Source organism: Ambystoma mexicanum, chromosome 3q (genome assembly GCF_040938575.1).
Source record: "Ambystoma mexicanum isolate Mex_15411 chromosome 3q, UKY_AmexF1_1, whole genome shotgun sequence".
NCBI lineage: Eukaryota > Metazoa > Chordata > Amphibia > Caudata > Ambystomatidae > Ambystoma > Ambystoma mexicanum.
Window position 1 is genome coordinate 1,042,917,618 of NC_090926.1, and position 20,053 is coordinate 1,042,937,670.

The window sequence follows — 20,053 nt, forward strand, 5'->3', positions numbered from 1 at the left end:
TCTGACATTATGTTCAGTTAACGACCACCTATCCTCTATAGAATTATTATCTGAAAGAGTTCTACCCTTATCAAGAGCCTCCAAAAAAGCCATACAAGACATTAGTTAATTAAAGTCTGGTTGTTGTCCTGTCAGAATCCCTCCCAAATTCTCCTGAGAATCTTAAGGGCCAGATTCAAACTCGCATGCAAATTGGACAGCAAGGGTGATATCAGCTCACAGATTCCCACTAAATTTGAAGAATTATTACCTTCTCCCTGTCATTGTGCAGCTGTACCACCCCTAGCATCAAAATTACCTGTAAGGGTGAGAACAGTACACGCACCCAACTCTGGCAAATGATCATTTACAGGGGAACTTGGAATAGTAATCCCCTCACTTATCTCATTGGGACGTAGGACTTCACTTCCTTCCAGTTCATCTTGGTCCCACCTATGGGAGATGTGTTAATAATTTATGACCAACCCATTCACCCCCTGAATTCTCTTTTTAAGATCTTTGTATTGATTCAGCGGCATCCTCTTTGTTCCCTGATTAGATTCATTATTTTGACTCAATGGAGCCCAAGTACTGCAAGGTATGGAGGCTTCATTAAGTCCATTAGGAGCATCATATGAATGCTCACAAGGCCTTGTAGATCTGCCTCTATCTTCATTGTATATTTCATTTTTCACTCCCTTGTTCCCTCCCTGTTGCCCTTTGGGCGATTTGAAACACAATTTACTTGATGTATTGGCTCCTTAGAAATGCACAATTAAATTTTAAAAAATTTAAATAATTTGCTAAATGGCATTTTATTTATTTTTTAAAATACATTTGAATACGGGAGAGCAAAGTTGAAGATGGAAAGGGAGTATATCTTGAAAATGGTGTGTACATGATATGATAGTTTGATATGATAGTTTATTTATATAGGGCCTATACACAATGTGTTTCAAAGCGCTTCAAGGCAAGGGAGGGAACAAGGGAAAAAAACAATGACATTCTTACAGGCCACGAACAGTAAGGATGTGAAATTAACTATCGTACTCGGCCTGACGACATATCAGATAGTGCAAGAGCTAAAACATAGATAAGGAAGGGAGGGGGAGAGTGGGAAGGAAATGGAAACAGACCGGCGACTACCGTACTAGGCCTGACGACATTTCTGGTAGAGCCGGAAAAAAAACAAGAGGTGAGGGAGAGGGGTGCAGAAAGGTAGGGGAGGAACAAAACAAGCGACTATCATATTAGGCCTGACGACATTTCAGATAGTCCTGGAGGGGGGTTTGCGGAGGAAAAAAACCAGCAAGGGGAGGGAGGAGGAGACAGACGAGGTTGCTATCATACTAGGTCCAGGGACAATTCTGATAGAGTAAGTGCATAGAAGAAAGTACGGGGAGGAGATAGGAAAAGGGAAAGGAGGAGAGAACAGAGAGTTAACAGTCAAGAGTGGAGAAGCAAGAGGGGAGAGTGAATACAATTGCAGAAGTCAGTAGTAACACATAACGTTGCAAGCCAGGATACAAGATGAAGATGGGAACAGCATGATTCAGGCCACCATGAGTACAAGATGCAAAAGAAGTTCAGCATGAGAGTTGAGAAAGGGTGACGCACCATGAATGAATGAGTCCATAAAAGTCAAATCCAGCATTGTCCACAAGACGGTGATGGTGAAACCAGAATGTATCAGGACTCCTGCAGAAATAAGCTTCAGTGGGGTGAGGTGGGAGAAGGGTAGAAGAATCAAGTAAAACAGGCAACACCTGTGTGCGAGAATGGGGTGGGCACAAGGGAACATCACGGGGGGGACCAGAGGGAGTAACATAAGTTGGTGCATGCCTACCTGCTGTCTGAGCAGGGGGTCGGGCCCTGGGTCCTCCTGGTCCGAACAGGTCCAAACAGGAATTCCCCTTTTCTTCGTCTGCCCTTCGCTTAGGACGCCCAGGCGAGACACGGCCTTGATCTAATAGTTAGGAGCAGGAAGGAAGAGGCAGGGCTAAGAAGGTGGGTGGTGCTTGCTAATTGGTGAAAAAGAGCAGCAAACAGGAAGGCACCAGGTGGGCGGGGCTTAGGCTAGGTGACCTAGATCCACTTGCACCTGCTCCCCATCTGCAAAGGAAAAGAGGCTGGAGGGCTCCTTAAGTGAGGAAAAAGAGCGGCAAACAGGAAGGCACCAGGTGGGCGGGGCTTGCTAAGTGGTGAAAAAGAGCGGCAGGCAGGAAAACACCAGGTGGGCGGGGCTTAGGCCAGGTGACCTAGATCCACTTGCACCTGCTCCCCATCTACATGAAATAACTGCGGGGGCGGGAGGGTAGCAAGATCCATAGTGCAGCCCCAATCTGAGTATGTTGAAGGACGGGGCAGTGTCCAGTGTATTCTGCACACCCGTAGAGTGGTCTCTAGCCGAGGGCTTTGGAAAAAGTGTTTCAAAAACCTGCCTAGACCGGGGCGGTCGCAGGGATCCTCTCAATGAATGGATGATGGGTATAGCCAGAGACCATGGCAGTATTTCAAAATATGTTGTGCAATGGCTAGTTGTAGCGCCCTACTCCATGTCTTTTTATTATCTTAATCGCAGGATATGAATGAGCCGTCAAACTTTGTGGCTGGTTCGTTGGAAGGATGTCCCAACAATGAGCTGGAAAATCCTCCATATGTTCCAGGTAAAACTGTTCTCCTCCTCAGCATCAATCCTCTTTCCTTATGAAGGGATTATGTATGTTGGTCTTATTTATTTCTGTGGTTGTGTATAGGCAAATCCTGGATACATTGTTACATGAAGATGTTGAAGGGGCTGGAGGCATGATCGGGTGGCTGAAGTTGCAGCACCTACTTGGGGTGTTCACTTCTGATGCATGTCATAGCATGACCACGGTTTCCCCATAGATCTTGCTGGACTCCTTCAAGTTAGAGGCTTGCTCTTCCCACGTCTTATAAGAGTATTTGCCAAAACTGATAACTGCAGGAGTTACTTTAAGTGCAATGTCACTTCCATCTGTGGTCTCCCACATGTAGACTACTTCATTAACCACAAATGAGACCGTATCATTTTTAACCCGAAACCTTCCGCTGTCCACCGGAGAGCTCTCAATTGAAGAGTATCTTCTTTCTATGACCGATACATTTGTTTTGTAATTTCACATTGTCTGTTAAAGAAACTCCCCCTGAAACCTTTCCTTCATACCTTACCCATTTCCCCTTCCGACTTGCCTCAGTGACCCTGGCTGCTCCAAATTATCATTGCAAAGATTCCAACCTCAGTGGGATTTGTCCTCTTAGGATAATTCTGATCTCCACAGATGACTATCCACACTGTTTATAACCACTTTCCAAGGCTCCAAAGTTGGGCTCGGATGTATTTTCTTTAGTGGCTTTAAAGTTACTTGAATCTATTACTAAAGTTCTTGGTGTAGCTAATGTTAAACTGGTGTATGGAGAAATATGTGCAGTGGTGATTGGTTTTACACTGAGCATTTGTTAAACCGGTAAGTGACTGAAGTGGGTTTGAAAGTAGAGTAGATGATGGTCTTGGAGATTAGGTTGAGGTAGAGTTAATGTTTAGGTGCTACACATTTTATGTTGTGAAGTGGGCGCTGCACTGTTCCCGATGCGTTGGAAGTTTAAGGAATGTGCTTAGTTTTAAAGTGAAGGATTGGATGTCTATACACTAGAAATGTATGGACTCCAGGGATGGACATGGCTGCATCTTTTTGAAATCTAGTTTTCTGTGAGGATCACTAATTTTTCTCTACGTTCACCCTTCTTTTAGGCGTGATTGGTGGGACCCTAAGGGCAAGCACCCTTTGTGCCTCCAGTCAGCAGCACCTCTCGTCACACTACAATATCCACAATCTTTATGGATTGACCGAAGCCATTGCTTCACACAAGTAAGTGTCAATGCTCATTTTGTATACATTACCGTGAAAATGTATTTGTGCTGTCTCTTCTAGCTGCCCAAGACATCCACCCTATGTGACACTACTTCCCAGAAAGTAGTGAGCTTGTTTTAACAGATTTGCAGGAGAAGGTGAGGTTCACATGCCATTGACTACTTTATGATGTGCACCCAGCTTTACTGAGACCGGTGTTGCTTATTCTGAGATTCTTGCTGATAGTGCAGTAATTCCTGAAGAGTGAAGACCGCCCTCTGCTGCACAGAGGTTCCTGACATGAGTAGAGACCACCTTAGAGTGATGTTTTATGCCAGCTGACCGGAAACTCATGCTCGAGTCAGTCTGTTTTATAGAGGGATTGCTATCCTCTGCCCCGTCTTTGATTCATATAAAGCGCCAATTCACATAAAATAACATCCTCCCCTTTTTCCAGTTCAGCACATCCGCCTGTGCCTCCTTACTCTGGCAGCTGTCCTCTTGTTGATCTCAAATTCGTGGCATGTATTAAGCTATTTTAATGCAGCACGATTTTACGGCAAATCTGATGTGATGCTATGTTCAATGGTTACATTGTCCTTTTTAATTGTCAAATAAAATACATTTTTCTTTCTATGAAGCGCAATGGTTAAAGTACTGGGGAAACGTCCATTTGTGATCTCCCGCTCTACTTTCTCCAGTCATGGACACTATGCTGGCCACTGGACCGGGGATGTATACAGCACATGGGAGCACCTCTACTACTCTGTGCCAGGTGAGCTGCTTATGATGTAGAGCAGTCTGATGCGTAGTCCACAGGCTTTGCCTTTTTTGTGGTTTCATGATCGGTGATTCATTTCGCCCTTTTTGTTTGCTTTATTTTCCCCATGGTACATGCTGCAAATGTAATTTCCTCAAGATGCCTCACTAATTTCTCATGGGCTAGAATGAACAGTGGCACCCAAAGATGTACAGATTTGGTAGTGCTTGCCCACACAGCACCAGTGCAAAAACTACACTAATTGACTGTATGGGTAACCTTGTTTACATTAAAAATAGCTTAATTTGTTTTCCTACCTCTAACAGAGGTTATGGTTTTGTTATTTAGGAACAACCTAGTACAAATTTCAAGTGGCTCATGCAGTATTTTGTCAATTTGTGCTTTCAACAGAAAATTGAATTGGTTAATTTTGTATCCTATTAATAAAGTGCCAAATGAGTTAATATACATAAATTGGCTTCCATATCATTCATAAAAACATGGCTCAACTTGATGGCACATGCAGTGTATAAACCCAATACATATGATATGAACTCAGATCTACAATGGTTAAAAATTCACGGATGCGTTGGGATTTTGTTGAGCTCTCTGGAAATGTTTCTCAAACGTTTAACATTCTTGATTTCTTGTACTCGTATTGTGGTGAAAAAAAGCATACACATGCGCAGCGCTACTAATTACAATATTGACCAATGCTTCTTATCTAAGGAGCTTGAATATTAGTAGTGCAACTGATTTTTGGACATATTTCTCATTTGTCCTAAGTGTTATAAAGTGCGGAGTGCCTAGAAGTATAAGGTCCCCACTTGCTAAGTTAATTCTTGATCTAAACATGTGCTAGATTCGACGAGTGCTTTGTCTTCATCAGGCAATAACTTCCTTAAAACTGCAATGCCAAAAAGCATACGTTATGGTAGCAGAATCTCTATACCATAAAATCACTTATTTATGCAACAATGCTGGACTATTTTTATTTATTTTTAATTTTTTTAAAACTTTGATTTGTAAATGGTTTACATAAGAAACCTTTACAATTACATTTAATAGAGGATAAGAAAATAAATAAATATATTGTAAATACAGCATAGCCCTAGACTCCTTCAAAAATGTAGACAGAGCATATGAAATCAGTGCAAAGTTAGGATCAATATAAATTCCAATTTCATACATCACATGGCATAGCAGCCTATCATAAAATACAGTACAATCATAGAGCAACAAAAAAGTATAGACAAGAATACATCAAATAGGGAGCTCAACACAAGGGAGCATACAGGTTTAAAGATGTGATGAATCCTGCAACCGCAAGGCCCTCTGTAGTATTAGAAATTGAGAGACAGCTCGACCAAAGAAACATTTCTGCACCCAGAAGTTCCAAAGTATTAAATTTGCACAGATATAGTGCCCTTAATCCCTTCAATGCTCCACTGTCTAGAAAGAAGTGAGGGGCAGTTTCAATAACCCCTCGAATATGACAAAAGCGACAGAGGAGATCCGACTCATTAATCACATTCCTTCTGTATGTAACCACCTTAGTGGGCAGAATGTTCCATCTAAGTTTCAGGAGGAGGGTGTGATAATAGCGGTTGGGAAATTGTGTCAGAATGAAAGACAGGAAACCTCTCCTCTTATGATAAAATTTTAGGTCACTGAGAGAGGGCTAAGAATGAAGTTTTTCCAAGGTGTTATTCCAATCAGAACAGTAAAGGAGTTTTTTCACTTCATTCGGATTGATAGACAGTATCACTGTCAGTAGACAGGTCGAATAGTGTTATCACAGAGATCTCTGAATTTTAGAAGATATGTATTTCGATCCAGGGATCTCTGTGAGAGGAAAATGTTACCCAAATCTTCATAAAGAGTGCCCTTCATAAAGAGCAGAGAGGAAAAAAGTGCCAGAACCAGCCAAAGGATTTTGGCTCGCAGAGACACCAGACCCAGTTCAAATCTTATAGCCACTGTAGGGATACTATTGTGAAGTTTCATAACCTTTCTCCAAAAAATACCCTCAAGGGAGTCCCAAAAAGTCAGGATATCTAAGTATTCCATGCCATATATTAATTTCGGAACAACCTTTCCTTCGAAAACGTCTACCGCTGGCTTAAAGGAGAACCTACCATACTTGTTATCCAGCTTAATAGTCTGTGAAATAAGGGGGAGAACTTTATATCTAAGCGATCGTCTGAGTTCAGCAAACGATGGTTGGGCCAGAATTAGAAATCCCAGGTAAACAATTTTATGGGCTCTCACGATCGGTTCACCCCCAATTTTCCACACTTGTTTATCCCCTTTTTTCCCGTTAGACAAGACCATTGTGCGAGTTTTACTCAGGTTATGTTTTAACCCATTTATTGCAGTATTTCATTGAAACTTGCATATTAATCTTTGCAAGCCCACTTTGGTCTGATCAAAGAGAAGGAAATCGTCAGCGTATGCCAACCACGAGAACCTGAGATCCCCTAGTTTTGCATTCACCAAACCTGCATCCCTAAGGAACTCCCCTACATCTGCCAAATAAAGGATAAAAAGACATGGGGCCAAAGAACAACCTTATATGGACCCCCAAGTTCTGATACATGGCCATAATTAGATTGAGTAGGCCTACCAGAAACCCCCACTTTGACAATTTAGCCCAGAGACGTGACCTAATAACCAAATCGAAAGCATTTGATAAATCGATTGCAGCGACATATAAAGTTCCACCAAATTTGCCCCATATTAAGCTTTGTAAGGCAGTTAAAATAAGGCCATTTAAATTAGTTGATAGGCCAGCCCTAAACCCTGTTTGATGTTTCGGTAGAATATTGTCCTCCTTAATCCAAACATTAACATGGGATAGAAGGAGGGAAGCAAAGAGCTTACAATCCACATCAATAAGAGAGATCGGTCTGTAGTTCTTAACCAGAGTCCGTTGACCTCTCTTAAAGATGGGAACAATATGGGCAGTCTGCCAACTAGTAGGTACATTGTCAGTTTTTTCTATATCCTGAAAAAGCGTACATAGTAACTTAGTCCAAATTTCCAGTAGGGCTTTCAATGTATTATTTGTCAAGCCATTGGGGCCTGGAGCCCAGATTTCTTGGCTTTGACGATTAGCCCACGTATCGTCTCATAATCAAAAGCGGGTTCCCTCATGGTGTTGAATGCATCCTCCCCAGTTGCAGTTGCTACCCAGCCCTCTTCCCCCGCCCCCATTACCAAAGAGCTTGGTATAGTGATCTACCCATTGAACCTCCAGGATAGCATTCAGTTGATCAGTAGCCGAAATAGAGTCTTGAGCAGAAAGAAGAGCCCAGAAAGCCCTGAGATCCCTTTTAACCAAAACTCATAGCATAAGCTCCGCATCATTTTGCAGCAGACTGGATTTTCTTGCTATGCAGTAGTTTTTATATTTTTGGCGTATAGATTTGATCTTAGCTTTTTTATTGACCTGGTCAATATCGAGGAGTTGGATTTCTCTGATAAGTTTACGTACATAGGCCTTCTCAGTAGCCAGCTCCTGATCAAACCTATGGACATGAACTCTTCTAGAGTTACCCTTCTTAAGTTTATCGTAGATGCTGCTATGAAGAGCATTCAGAAAGCTATCATAATGTTGAGTATTAAAGACCACTTGTTTCTACAGGAGAGAAGTATGGTTAAATGAAGAAAGGAGATTATCATTGAAAAAATTAATATTAACCGGAGACCAGCGTACCCCGGTACCTTGTCCCAGAGTTTTTAAATTTCGTGGTCCCTCAGAGGGCAACTTCTTAGTTGGGAGCGAGAAGGAAAGAGACAGAGACCCATGATCACTCCAAGGGGTAAAAAGAACCTGTACTGAAGAGGAAGCAGGGAAGGATCTACAAAGACATAGTCTATAGTGGAAGTTGAGAGGCCTCTATGCCAAGTAGGGCAGGGAGGGTGGGTAGAGTCAAAGATGCCATTCAGGCATATGAAACCCACCGATTCCAAAGAGATTCCACAATCTACCCCAAGCATATTTCTGTCCCCTCTGATCAACATCCTCCAGGTCCTGCCCCAGATCCACATAATCGACATCAGACGATATAGAGCAATCAGAATTCAGATCACCTGCCCAGAACCACTTTCCCCTGATATTGGCAGATCTCCATGCTAGAACCAGATCAGTTAAGCTTTCCAAAAAGGGCTCAAGAGCAGCTAGGCCTTGATGCCAATAGATGTTAATCGTAAGAATATAAAACAAACCCTCTCTGGAGACAGTCCCAAATGGCGTCTCCAAAATAACCACACACCTAAGGCCAAGAGAAATTCTTAACCCAATAAGTAGGCCCCCTGACGCTCTCCCTCCCAAACTAGGTTTTGCTATTTGGCAATAGATTTCATAGCCATTGAAAAAAGGGGATAAGAGCAGCCAGGTTTCCTGCAAATAAAAAGTCTGAACCATTAATCATAGCTGCTGTATTGGTATTCGTCAGGAGTTGTACATTTCCCCTTGTATTCCAGGACAAAAGAATCAATTTATTGGAGACTATTTTATTTGTAACAGGCTCCAGACTTTTAGAACGGAGCTCATTTCCACAGGCCAGAGGTAACCTGGGCCCAGTTTCTAGCATCTCCATGATTTCTAGCCGGGAAATGCCTCAGTTGAGGCTGTGCAGGCCTTTTCGGGTGGTAGACCATAGTCGGGTTTCCCCTATACTCCTCGGATCTTCCATGCATACTGGGTAACTCACTTGGTTTTATCAAATTTATTTCAAAGCCAAGCTCCCTTAAGCCCTCTTCGTGTCCCAATATCGGGTCCAGCACCACTCTTGATTTCAAAGCAATATTGCTGAGATCTGCACGATCCTTAGAAGGGAAATAGATCCTCTCTAGATCATAGCTAGAGATCAAGGACAAAATCGTGAGTTGATGTAACATTTTCAGAATATTTCCTCGGTTAAGACATTTAGGCATGTCATTACCCCAGAGACTAATAAGTTCTAAAGTCTCTAGCAGATCTTTTCCACTCAAGGGATGGGGCAGTGAATCTGCAATATTCTTAGTAATTTGGATTAATAGATCATCTTCCGAGTCAGGGCCCCTTGCGCCCCATAAAATTGTCCTTTTCTGGATTGAATTGAAACCCAATGGAAATCTTTCCTGACCAGTAAAGTGACCCACAATTGCAGGCTTTATTTGAGCATGGTTTGAAGTATTGGGGACATAGAGGTCCCCCACTGCCCTAAAGCCCATAGTATGACCCCCCCACCCCCCAAGGCCAAATGGGTTAACATCCATCACAGAGGAGGACTTCATTCTATATAAACCCTGAAGGAGTTGTTTCACCATGTCAAGATTAACCAGGGTCACAGGTTCAGAAGTTGTAGAAGTGAGACAGTGAGTAGAATTTGAACAAGGTGACAGTTTACTAGGGGTGATAGGAGACACTTTCACAGAGGAGGAGATGTCAGGATGACGTTCTATTTGAGCATTCAAAGTAACCGGAGCATTATTTTTTGCAGACTCCGATCACTAAGATATCAGTAGAGATAGGGAGAGCAGGAATGTCCTCAGCCGAGATAGCAATTCCCCCATGGTTGTGGGTAATACTATCATCCGGCTCAGGGGTAGTTGCCAGGGAATCTGTCTGAATACCTACAGCTGTTTTAGCAGGCAATAAATTTGCCACAGTAGCCATAGGAACGGCATCAGGAACGGGATTGAGAGATACCGCTACCTCTCCCGACGTGGAAACCCTCTTCGGGGGGATAGTAATGCTTAGGGGCAGAGAAACTGTTGGAAGAATAACATTTTAAAAAAATGTGTTTGTGAATGAATTTAATTTTTTGATGTTTTTCTGATTTTTTTTTTAAAAAACACTTTATTGGTTTTATTTGTTTTTGATAACGTTACAAAAACGAACAAACATATAACATACAACTTATAACACATTACATGACTGGCTGCTTGGCACTCTGTATAAGTGTCCTACTTCTCATTGCCCCCGAGTGGGCAGGCGACCCTGCCATTTGAGTTTTTTCTGTCTGTGGCGGTGTAGCGGTGCAGCGGTTTCCTTTTTCCACCTTCTTGTAGTGGGGGGTGCTGCGAGCACCATCCTCTACTGTTCTTCCTCCCTTCCCAGGTCCCCCTCTTTGTTCGGATAGGTCCTGCATCGGGGAGTTCCACGCCCATCATTTTTTGTCCTATTCTGTCTTCTCCTTTCTGCGCTGCCCTCATCCACGCCAACGTTTCTGTCATCGCCCATTTCTTGAGATCCGCCCACCAAGAGTCTATTCTTGGGCCCTCTTTCAAGTTCCACGCCATCGCTATCCGTCGTTTAGCTAATTATACATATTAAGTCTTTCATTTTTGCGAGGTGCGACCTATGTCTGCCTCCTCTAGGGAAGAGGCCCAGAAGGTATAGTTCAGGGTTCCCTACTTGTATTTGGAGTCCGCTTCCGGTCACCTGGCTTCTGACTCCGTCCCAAAAGACCTGTATCACTGGGCAGGTCCAAAACGTGTGCACAATGCCCGCTTGCTCCTCCGGACAGCGGGGGCATGTGCGGGGTTCTCCCAGCCTCATTAAATTCATCCTTTTGGGTGTTAAGTACGCTCTGTGTGTGACATATAATTGTACTTGCCTGAACCTTGCGTTCCTTGATACTTTCTTGGGATATTTCAATGCTCTGGTCCACTCCTGATCGGTAAGGGATCGTCCGAGTTCTTCCTCCCAGCTTCCTCTCTTGTGTGGCGCCTGTGAGTTATTAGATTTTAACAGCTGTTCATATAGCCTTGAAGTTGTGTGTCCACCTTCTGCTATATCATCTAACTCCCCTTCTTCATCCTCTTGTTCTGGGCACTCAGGCCACCTCTTTTTAATTGTCAGTATCATCCTATTATATAGGATGAATTGGCCTTCATGTATATCAAAACTCTCCACCATGTCTTGAAACTCTGCCCACTGTTCTTCTATCCTCAGATCTCCTATTTGTGCCACCCCTTTGGCTTCCCATTAGGATCTGTATGTTGCAAGCATGTTCCGATCTGTACCCAATAGCCCGGCTAATGGGATCTGTGACGAGCAATGGTCCATCGCCTTCTGGAGTGTCCACGCCCTCGCCCACAGTTTTGTCGCAAGCCTGAGCATGCTTGGTAAGGTCTTGCGTAGGGATTTGTCTAGCCATGGGATTTCTCGTAGGTAGTATGATTTCAGTGCCGGTTGGAAGAGTATTTTATCTATTGCTTCATCCTCCCCCCAGCCATTTGACCACAAATTGAAGTTGACCTGCTAGGTAGTATCTTTTGAAATCGGGTAACCTGATACCCCCTGCTTCGTACTGTCTTTGTAAAGTTGTCATGGCGATCTTGCACCTCCCCCCCCCCCCTGCCCCACATGAACCTCTGCGCCATTGTGTCTAATTTTCTGGAAAAAGGCTCTGGGTATGGCGTGCGGGATGTTTGTGAAATAATATAGCAACCTTGGGAGTACTACCATCTTCAAGATGGCTGCCCTTCCCATCATCCCCAGAGGGAGTGTCTCCCAGAAGCTCATGGCCTTTTGTATTTTGTCTAATGCTACTAGTGTATTACGGTCATGTGATTCTACAGTGTTATGGGGTATCTCGATTCCTAAATATCTAAAGGAGTGCGGTGCCCATGTCAGACCCATGTCTGGGAGTCTCTTTATTAATGGCTATCCCTGAGAGTCTGGTGTATGCGTTTGCTGCTTCCAGGAGGCAGGGCAGGTTAATACGTGGGTTTTCTACGAAGAGCAGGATATCATCTGCATATATCGAGATCTGATGTACAACTCCGTCTATGTCTATACCTATGTCTCCGTATTCTGGCCTGAGGAAAACCGCCCATGGCTCCAAGGCCAATATATATAACATTTGGGACAGTGGGCAGCCCTGTTTGGTGTCCCTGTATATTATCCAAGCTTTTGAGATGTGCCTACCTGTCTTTACTCTGGCTCTGGGATCCTTGTATAGTAGCCTGATCCATCTAAGGAACCCTTCCCCTATGCCGAAATGGGCCAAAACACTTAGCAGCCACTTCCAGCTAACTGAATTGAATGCTTTGACGGCGTCTAGTGACACCACCGCGCACTCGCCCTGTCTCTGGTTCGTCTGCTCTATAACATGATGTAATCTGCGAAGGTTCCATGACATATTGCGCCCTGGGACGTAGCCTGTTTGATCTGAGTGGATCAATGTGGGTATCACTATTTTCAAGCGGTTTGCTAAGACCGCCGTGAGTATTTTGGTATCTTGGTTGATGAGGGAGATTGGTCTGTACAAGGCTCATTTCCTTGGGGATTTCCCGGGTTTAAGGATCGGTACAATCATCGTTTCCGACATGCTCTTTGGTAGTTGTATGTTCTCATAGGCCTCCAGGTATGTCTCTAATAGTTTCGGGGCAATGGTGTTCTTGTATACCTTGTAAAATTCTCCCGGGAGTCCGTCAGGACCCGGAGCCTTACCCGAGGGGAGGTCGGAAATCACTGTTTCAATTTCATCTAATTTGATGGGGGCATCTAATGATTGGGCCTGTTCTTCCGTTATCTTTGGTAACCTTATCTCGGCCAGGGCGTCTGGAATGTCTTCCAGTTGCACTTCCGGATTAGAAGCATAAAGCTTTTCATAAAAGCCGGTAAAAAGGTTGTTTATATTTTCTTGACTTCTAACCTCTGTCCCTGTTTCATCTTCCAGTATCACTATGGGGTCCCTTTTGTTTTCTTGCTTCGTGAGCCATGCTAGGAGTCTGCTGGGTTTATCCCCTTCTGCGTGCAGTCTCTGTAGGTATTTCCCATAATTTAGCTTCCCCAATTTCGCCCAGAGTTCCATACATCTTATTCTTAACGTCAGCAATTCCCTGGGTTCCCCGCCCGCCTTTTCTGCCCTTTTTTCCTCCTTTCTTATTTCTTTCTATTTTATCCAGTTCCTCCATGGCTGCCCCTTTTAGCCCTCCTGTTTTCCCAATCGCCGCCCCCCTTATCACTACCTTAAATACGTCCCAGAGTGTGGCGTTACTTCCTACACTTCCCTCATTGTGTTCAAAGTATTCTTCTATTACCTCTTGTAGGTGTGCTTCCAATTCGCTCTCCTCCGGCGCCTCCGCTCGGAGGCGCCATGTTGGTATTGGGGTTTTTCAATGGGTATACGCCCATGTTGCTATACCGGGCCATGATCCAATAGTGTTTGTGCTTTAATGTCAATTGCTATGAATTCTATTAAGGATTCAGCGCCTGTGAACAGGTAATCAATCCGTGTGAAGAACCCGTGGGGCATACTATAGTGAGTGTACCCCCTCCCTCCTCCATGTACCTGCCTCCAGATGTCCACCAGCTGCAGTTGTGTGAGTGTTCTATGAAGTTCCTTGGCTGGAGGCGCCGGACTCCTGTACTTGTCATCTGATCTGTCGAGGAGTGGCTCTAAGGTACAATTGAAGTCTCCTGCCCAGATGAGTGTGGCATCTCTGTATTGAGCCACTGAGTGCCGCTTTCTTAAAGAACTCTGTTGCTTCGTGGTTCGGAGCGTAAGTATTGATCAGACATACTTCTTTGTTTTCTAGCATTCCGTGTACCAGCACTAGCCTCCCCTCCAAGTCTGTTTCTTGCTTCATGAGCTGGAACGGCACTCCCGGTGCAATCCATGTTAGTGTCCCTCTTGCATAATTCGAGTATGTACTGCTATATACTTGTCCTCCCCATTTCTTTGCCATCTTGGCCTGCTTTTCCGATGTTAAGTGAGTCTCTTGGAGCATTGCTATTTTGACATTCATCCTGTCTAGCCAGGCGTATACTCTGAGTCTCTTGACATAAGCATTGAGTCCCCGCACATTCCAAGTTGCTATTTTTTTATCTCGTCAGGGTTCATATATGCATTGATTCTTTCGGCTCTGTTGTCCCATAGCCTTCAGTTTGTTTGTTGCCCTGCTTCCTGCCAAGTTATCTCCTCCTTCGCCTCTGGGGTGGGTCCGCATGCTTTGCTGTTGTGATTTCTCGATCTCCACCCACTCGGGACATGCTGTAGTTGCTTGAGTCATCCCATCCGTCGATGGTGCTGTGTGCCAGTCGGCCATGTCTAATATCAACCAACACGTAAACCGTAACTTTCTTAACCCAAACTTCAACCTTTAAACTAACGCCCAGCCACCCTCCCCCCGCTCGGGCTTCGCCGCTTCTATTGTCATGCTCCTTTGGACAAAGCAGACTCGCCGCAGCGTGATACCTTAGAACTGGCATCCAAACTCGCGTTGCGCTCTTCTTAGGGGCTTGGCCTTTCTCCCTCCGCCGGCGCTTCTGAGTGGAGCTAGTCGCTCCTTTCGATCTGTCTGCACTCTCCGAACTCCCATTGTATATTCGATGTTTTTTTGGCGTCATTATTCCTAGTTGGCTGCGGATCCCTTCACCGGGGTCGGCCCCTTCCGTTATTGGCATCCCTCTGTGTCAGCTGGGGGATCCCCTGCGCGTCCATCCATGCTTGAGCTTCCTCTGTAGATTCGAAAAAATGAGATTTCCCTTTATATATCACCTTTAGTTTGGCCGGAAAAAGGAGCATGTATCTTATCTCCGCCCTTCTGAGGCGTTCTTTTGTAGGGCCAAACTGGGCTCTTTGTTTCTGGACGGTGGCAGTATAGTCCGGATATATTATGATCCTGGAGGAATTTCTGATGATCTCTCCCCCCCCCTCGAGAATGCCAGTATCCTTTCTCTGTCTTTAACGTTCATTATCCTGGCGATCATTGCTCTCGGTGGGGCCCCGGGGCGAGGCCTCCTAGATAGTGCCCTGTGTGCTCGTTCCACCACAAAGCCCTGGGATAACGACCCCGCTCTGATTTCCTGAAGAAGCAAATTTCCCACATATTATGTGGGGTCGTTCCCCTCTTCGCCCTCCGGAACTCCAATTATGCGGACGTTGTTCCTCCTGGCCCTGCCTTCCGCATGCTCTGCCCTCCGCTCTAGGAGCCTGACTTTCTGCAGCACTTCTGACATTTCTGTCCTTGTAACCGTGAGATCTGCGGTGTTTTGTTGTAACTGCTGATCTGTTGTTGACACCCTGTCCGTCAAGTTCCTGGCATCCTGCCGAAGGAGGCCCACATCCACCATGACTGTCCAGTTTCTGTTCCAGGGATGCTTTCAGGCCACCTATAGCCATGTCCATTTTGTTTTCGAGACACGTCTTTAGGAAAGCAATTGCCTCCAGGACCTCTGTTTGTCCCGTTGACCATTTGGCGTGGGGCGCTCGCCTCCGCCCCCACCACGTCCTGTACGTTTGGTTGCTTGTTCCCAGGTGCTGTAGCGAAAGTGTCCATGGTAGCTTGTTTAGTTTTCACTTCTGTTTTCTTGTTAGTAGGCATTGTTTGTATATGGGCATTTAGGTATGGCTCTGCTCCCGTCCCTTTCACCCGTGATCTGCTCTCAATTCGAAACCGCTGTTATTTTATCTGGGGTTTAGCTTCCCCTGAGGGGCGAGTTCTTCCGCTGGGTTTCTATCCGCCGTGGCAGCCGGATTGGCGGGTGAGGCGGTCCTGTTCGTCGCTTACCCGTTAGGGTGGAGGTTGCGGGAACAGATTTTGCCCGTTCTTCCCGGGGGGTTGTATAGTCTTGTATGCAATCTTGTGTCATGGGTGGGGAACAGCTGCCTCCCACCTGCTGCCACCAGGTGGTTTATTGTCCCCCAGGGCCACGGCACACACAGCCCTGTTTGTGACTAGCAGGTGGCCGCAGCACATGGGCACGCCACCCCAAGACAGGCGCTCCGGATCTGCGAGTACCTGCAATCCCGATCTGTTCTCCTCGGTCGGGCGTCTTCTCTCCGCCTCCTTCCACCGTAGGCGAGACCGCGGCCCAGGGCAGGCTCCGCTCCTCGCTGTGTCGTCGGTGCACTCCTCGTCCGCCGCCTCTCCTCCCGGGCCCGCCAGCCGGCAAGTCCGCGGCGGCCGCGAGGTGCAGGGGGCCGTGCCCAGGCTCGGGGGTCTGCGGGGCTCACTCCTCGCCGCCTCTGTTGCTTCAAGCGCTCAGTCGGTTCCCGGACGTCATGGGTGACAGCGATGGCCCGTCCAAGCCCGCTCATCCCGGGGGCACCGCTCCGCGCCGTGTCGTTTGTGTGTTCCTTGATCACCGCCTCCACCAGCCCACCTAGGCCCGTCAGCCTGCGGGTTGGCGACGGCCGCAAGGTGCAGGCGCATGGTCGGAACCCGGGCCCGAAGTCTGCAGGGCTCGCCCCCCCGCCGCCTCTGTTGTCTCAGGCGCTCGGTCGGCTTCTGGGGTGACAGAGATGGCCCGCCCGGTCTTACGCGCCTCAGGGAGCCCTCGGCACCATCTTGGAGGACGCAGGGGGGTCCTGCAAAACAGCCGCTACCACAGTTTCCCTGGTCCGTTTTCTCTCCGGGAGGGCACCGGAGGATAGGAAAATGGTTCCGCCAACTTTATTTGTGTTTGCTTGTCGTCGGATAAGTCTGTGTCTGCCGTTAGAGGATCATTTACAGGATCTCAAACGCATGGATTTGCGTCTTCACTCCATGCGTGCTGGCCACGCCCCCCGTTTTTCTGATTTTTAGTTTTATTAATTTGTTGTATAGTTTTTTTACCTAAAGGGGCAAAGCCCTTAAAGGGTACAGCTTGTTCAATTAAATCCATAAGGGCGGGGGCTTTCTCCAGATTTGACTGTAGTTTTAAGCCTGGAGTGAAGATCTCATCCACTCCCGTATCCCGTTTACGATCTTCTAGTATATTAGGATTGCATGCATCTATAGGAAGAGAATGACTAGGGGAATAGACAATCAACCCATCTAAAGGGTCTTCTGGTGGAGTAGCCAGTTTCGTTAGATCTATAATAGCAGTCATCTTTTCAAGGTTGAGTGGTAATTTTGCTCCAATAGCGTGAACAGAGACGACTCCCTCATTCTTCAAAGATGGAGTCAGCAAAGTTTGAGCCAATACTCCCCTCCATAGAGGAAGTGAAGAAAACAAGAGGCACCTTATATGGTTCTTCCCCAGAGGCACTAGCTGGGTCCGGGAGTAGACCCCTTTCTCTAAGCCAGTTTTGCTTTTGAGTGTATTCATCAATAAAATTTGTGAGTTCAGAGGGAGAACCCACACAAGAGGCATCACAGGTTTGTTGAGTTACATTATTAGTGTTAATTGGATTAGGCTCTAACCCACTCTCGGCAATTGCTTTGTCTGCACATTCAATTATACTAATTTCATCAATATCATAATGTGAGGGCTCCTCTGTATCTAATTTTTTTACTACTTCTGCCAAATGCAGATGATCTAGAGTAACCACTGACAAAGCTGAATGAGGAGGTTTAATAAGGGTACTAGTCGCTGTTCTTTTCCCGAAATAATTAGAATTCTTTTTCCCCGAAATTGCTTCCCCTAACGAACCCAGCCTAAGTTTTGTTTTGGAAATATTAGGCAATGGTTTCCTTAGGGGTGTTTTAAAGATTGGGGTTTTCATGGTAGGGTTGACAGAATTCCCAGGAGAGCAGACAGAAAGATTCAAATGGATAGTTGAGGTATAGTTGCCCGCCCCACTTTGAAGGAGAAATTGTATGATTAATATTACCCTCTAACAGGGAAGATTGTGGGACGATAACATTAGAAACAGCAGGTACTTTTGTACAGTTAGGACCGGAGATATCCACCTTAGGAACCGACAAGAACATCTTTGAATGTGAAAAGATGTGAGTCAGATGGGTAGCATTCACCATTTCATAATTAGATTAATTAAAATAGGGTCCCGCCCTAATAGAGCTACCCCCATCGTCCAAATTCATAGCTAAAGTAGCGGCTAAATGTTCTTCCTGAGCATCAATGGAAATATCATGAATTCCATTGAAAATACAGCTATTGTCACACCAAATATGTGGGATGATGCCCATTGCATTAAAAACCTCACTCCTATCCTGAGAGTGAATTTGAGCATGAACAGTACTTTTCGATGTAGGAGGACGTGATCTGGAGGAGCTCCCGAGATCCTGTAATGATCCTGGCAAAAAAGTGCGTGATGATGGGCCGACGACCGGTGAAAATACACATGTCGGTGTGTGAATGATTGGGCCACGCGTGGTGAACTTCTGGATGGTGCAGGAGGAACGGCGGCAGAGATCGGTGCGGAAAAGATAAGGAGCGCCGGAGACGAAAGACGACACAAAATGGCCGACCAATGTCCGGAACAAAGGAAGAAGCAGGCCGCACAGTGACCTAGCGAAAGGGGCGTACAAAGTGCACATTTGTCACTTGTGCAAAATGCAGGTCCTCTGGGTCATGTCGACTAGAACGGTGAGGCCGAAGGCGAAACAGCCCACCTTAGACGACTTCGCTAAGACGTCCCCCGGTCAAGACAATACCAAGAGCAGGGACAAGCCGCCTGCAAGCAGCATGACGACTTCGGGTGCTAACCAAGAAGTCCTAGCTGCGATTGCGGACCTAAGGGCGGCCTGGGAATGTAAACTCGAACTAGCTGTCACTGAACTGAAAACGGCACTGGACCTCAAGGTCGGAGAGGTGCAGGAGGACGTTAATCTACTCCGACAGGATGTCAGGGCCTTGGCGGAGCGCACGGAGTCCCTTGAGAAGGAAGTTAGCCCGAATACTGCGGATTGCGCCTCCCATAAAGCCAAATTGCATGCCCGGATACAAAGAGTGGGCAACTTGGAGAGCAGAGCGGAGGAGGCGGAAGGACGAGCCCGACGAAACAACATCCGCATCATGGGCCTGCCGGAGGGATTGGAGGGCCACGATCCCACGGAATTCATTGAATCCATGCTACTGCAAGAGATACCCAGAGGAGCCCTATCCCAAGGATTTGCAGTGGAAAGGGCACATAGAGCTCTAACAAAGAGGCCGCCGCCGGGGAACCCGCCTAGGCTGGTGATAGCCAAAATTCTTAACTACCGAGATCGGGAGAGGATATTGGAACACTTTCGTAAGGGAGGAACAATCACACGAGGAGCGGCAAACATCACGGCCTACCTGGACTACACCCTGTTTGTGTAGCGTAGCCGCATGAACTTTGGGACGGTAAAGCAGAGATTGAGAGAGGCGGGCCTCAAATATGTTACTGTATCCGGCAAAATTGAAAGTCATTCATAAACACACATTTTTGATACCCCGGAGGATGCCCTGGGATGGCTCGATGCGCAAGGATGCCCCAGGAGTCAGAGGTTCGGACGGAGAAAGAGCACGGAAGAGAGAAGTGATGCACGAAGAAGGTGCCGCAAGATGGCGCGGCACGTGGGACTTGAATATAGTCGCTTGCGCAGCCTTCAGTAGAGAAGGTCAGACTATTGCACTATATGTTATAAGCACTGTAGTTAATGTTGAATTAACGGGAGCCTTACAGAGCGGTTCTCTCTACCCCACAACAGTTTTAGTTAAGTGGCCATTAGGGCGACTTCACCCTACTGAGCTCTGTGCATCGTTTGGTGCTTGCAGGGCTAGATGTGGGGGTGCCTGAGTTCGAAG

The 20,053-nt window shown here is 46.1% G+C and overlaps 1 protein-coding gene across 1 annotated transcript in view; it reads left to right on the plus strand.

Annotated features, from left to right (window-relative positions):
- The window catches only part of GAA (alpha glucosidase), a 752,056-nt gene that overhangs the window by 540,204 nt on the left and 191,799 nt on the right, over window positions 1-20,053 (plus strand). The window contains exons 11-13 of the mRNA XM_069655240.1: window positions 2,561-2,645; window positions 3,752-3,869; window positions 4,493-4,626. Of these exons, the coding sequence (XP_069511341.1) occupies window positions 2,561-2,645; window positions 3,752-3,869; window positions 4,493-4,626 (337 nt within the window). The remainder of the gene's footprint in view (window positions 1-2,560; window positions 2,646-3,751; window positions 3,870-4,492; window positions 4,627-20,053) is intronic.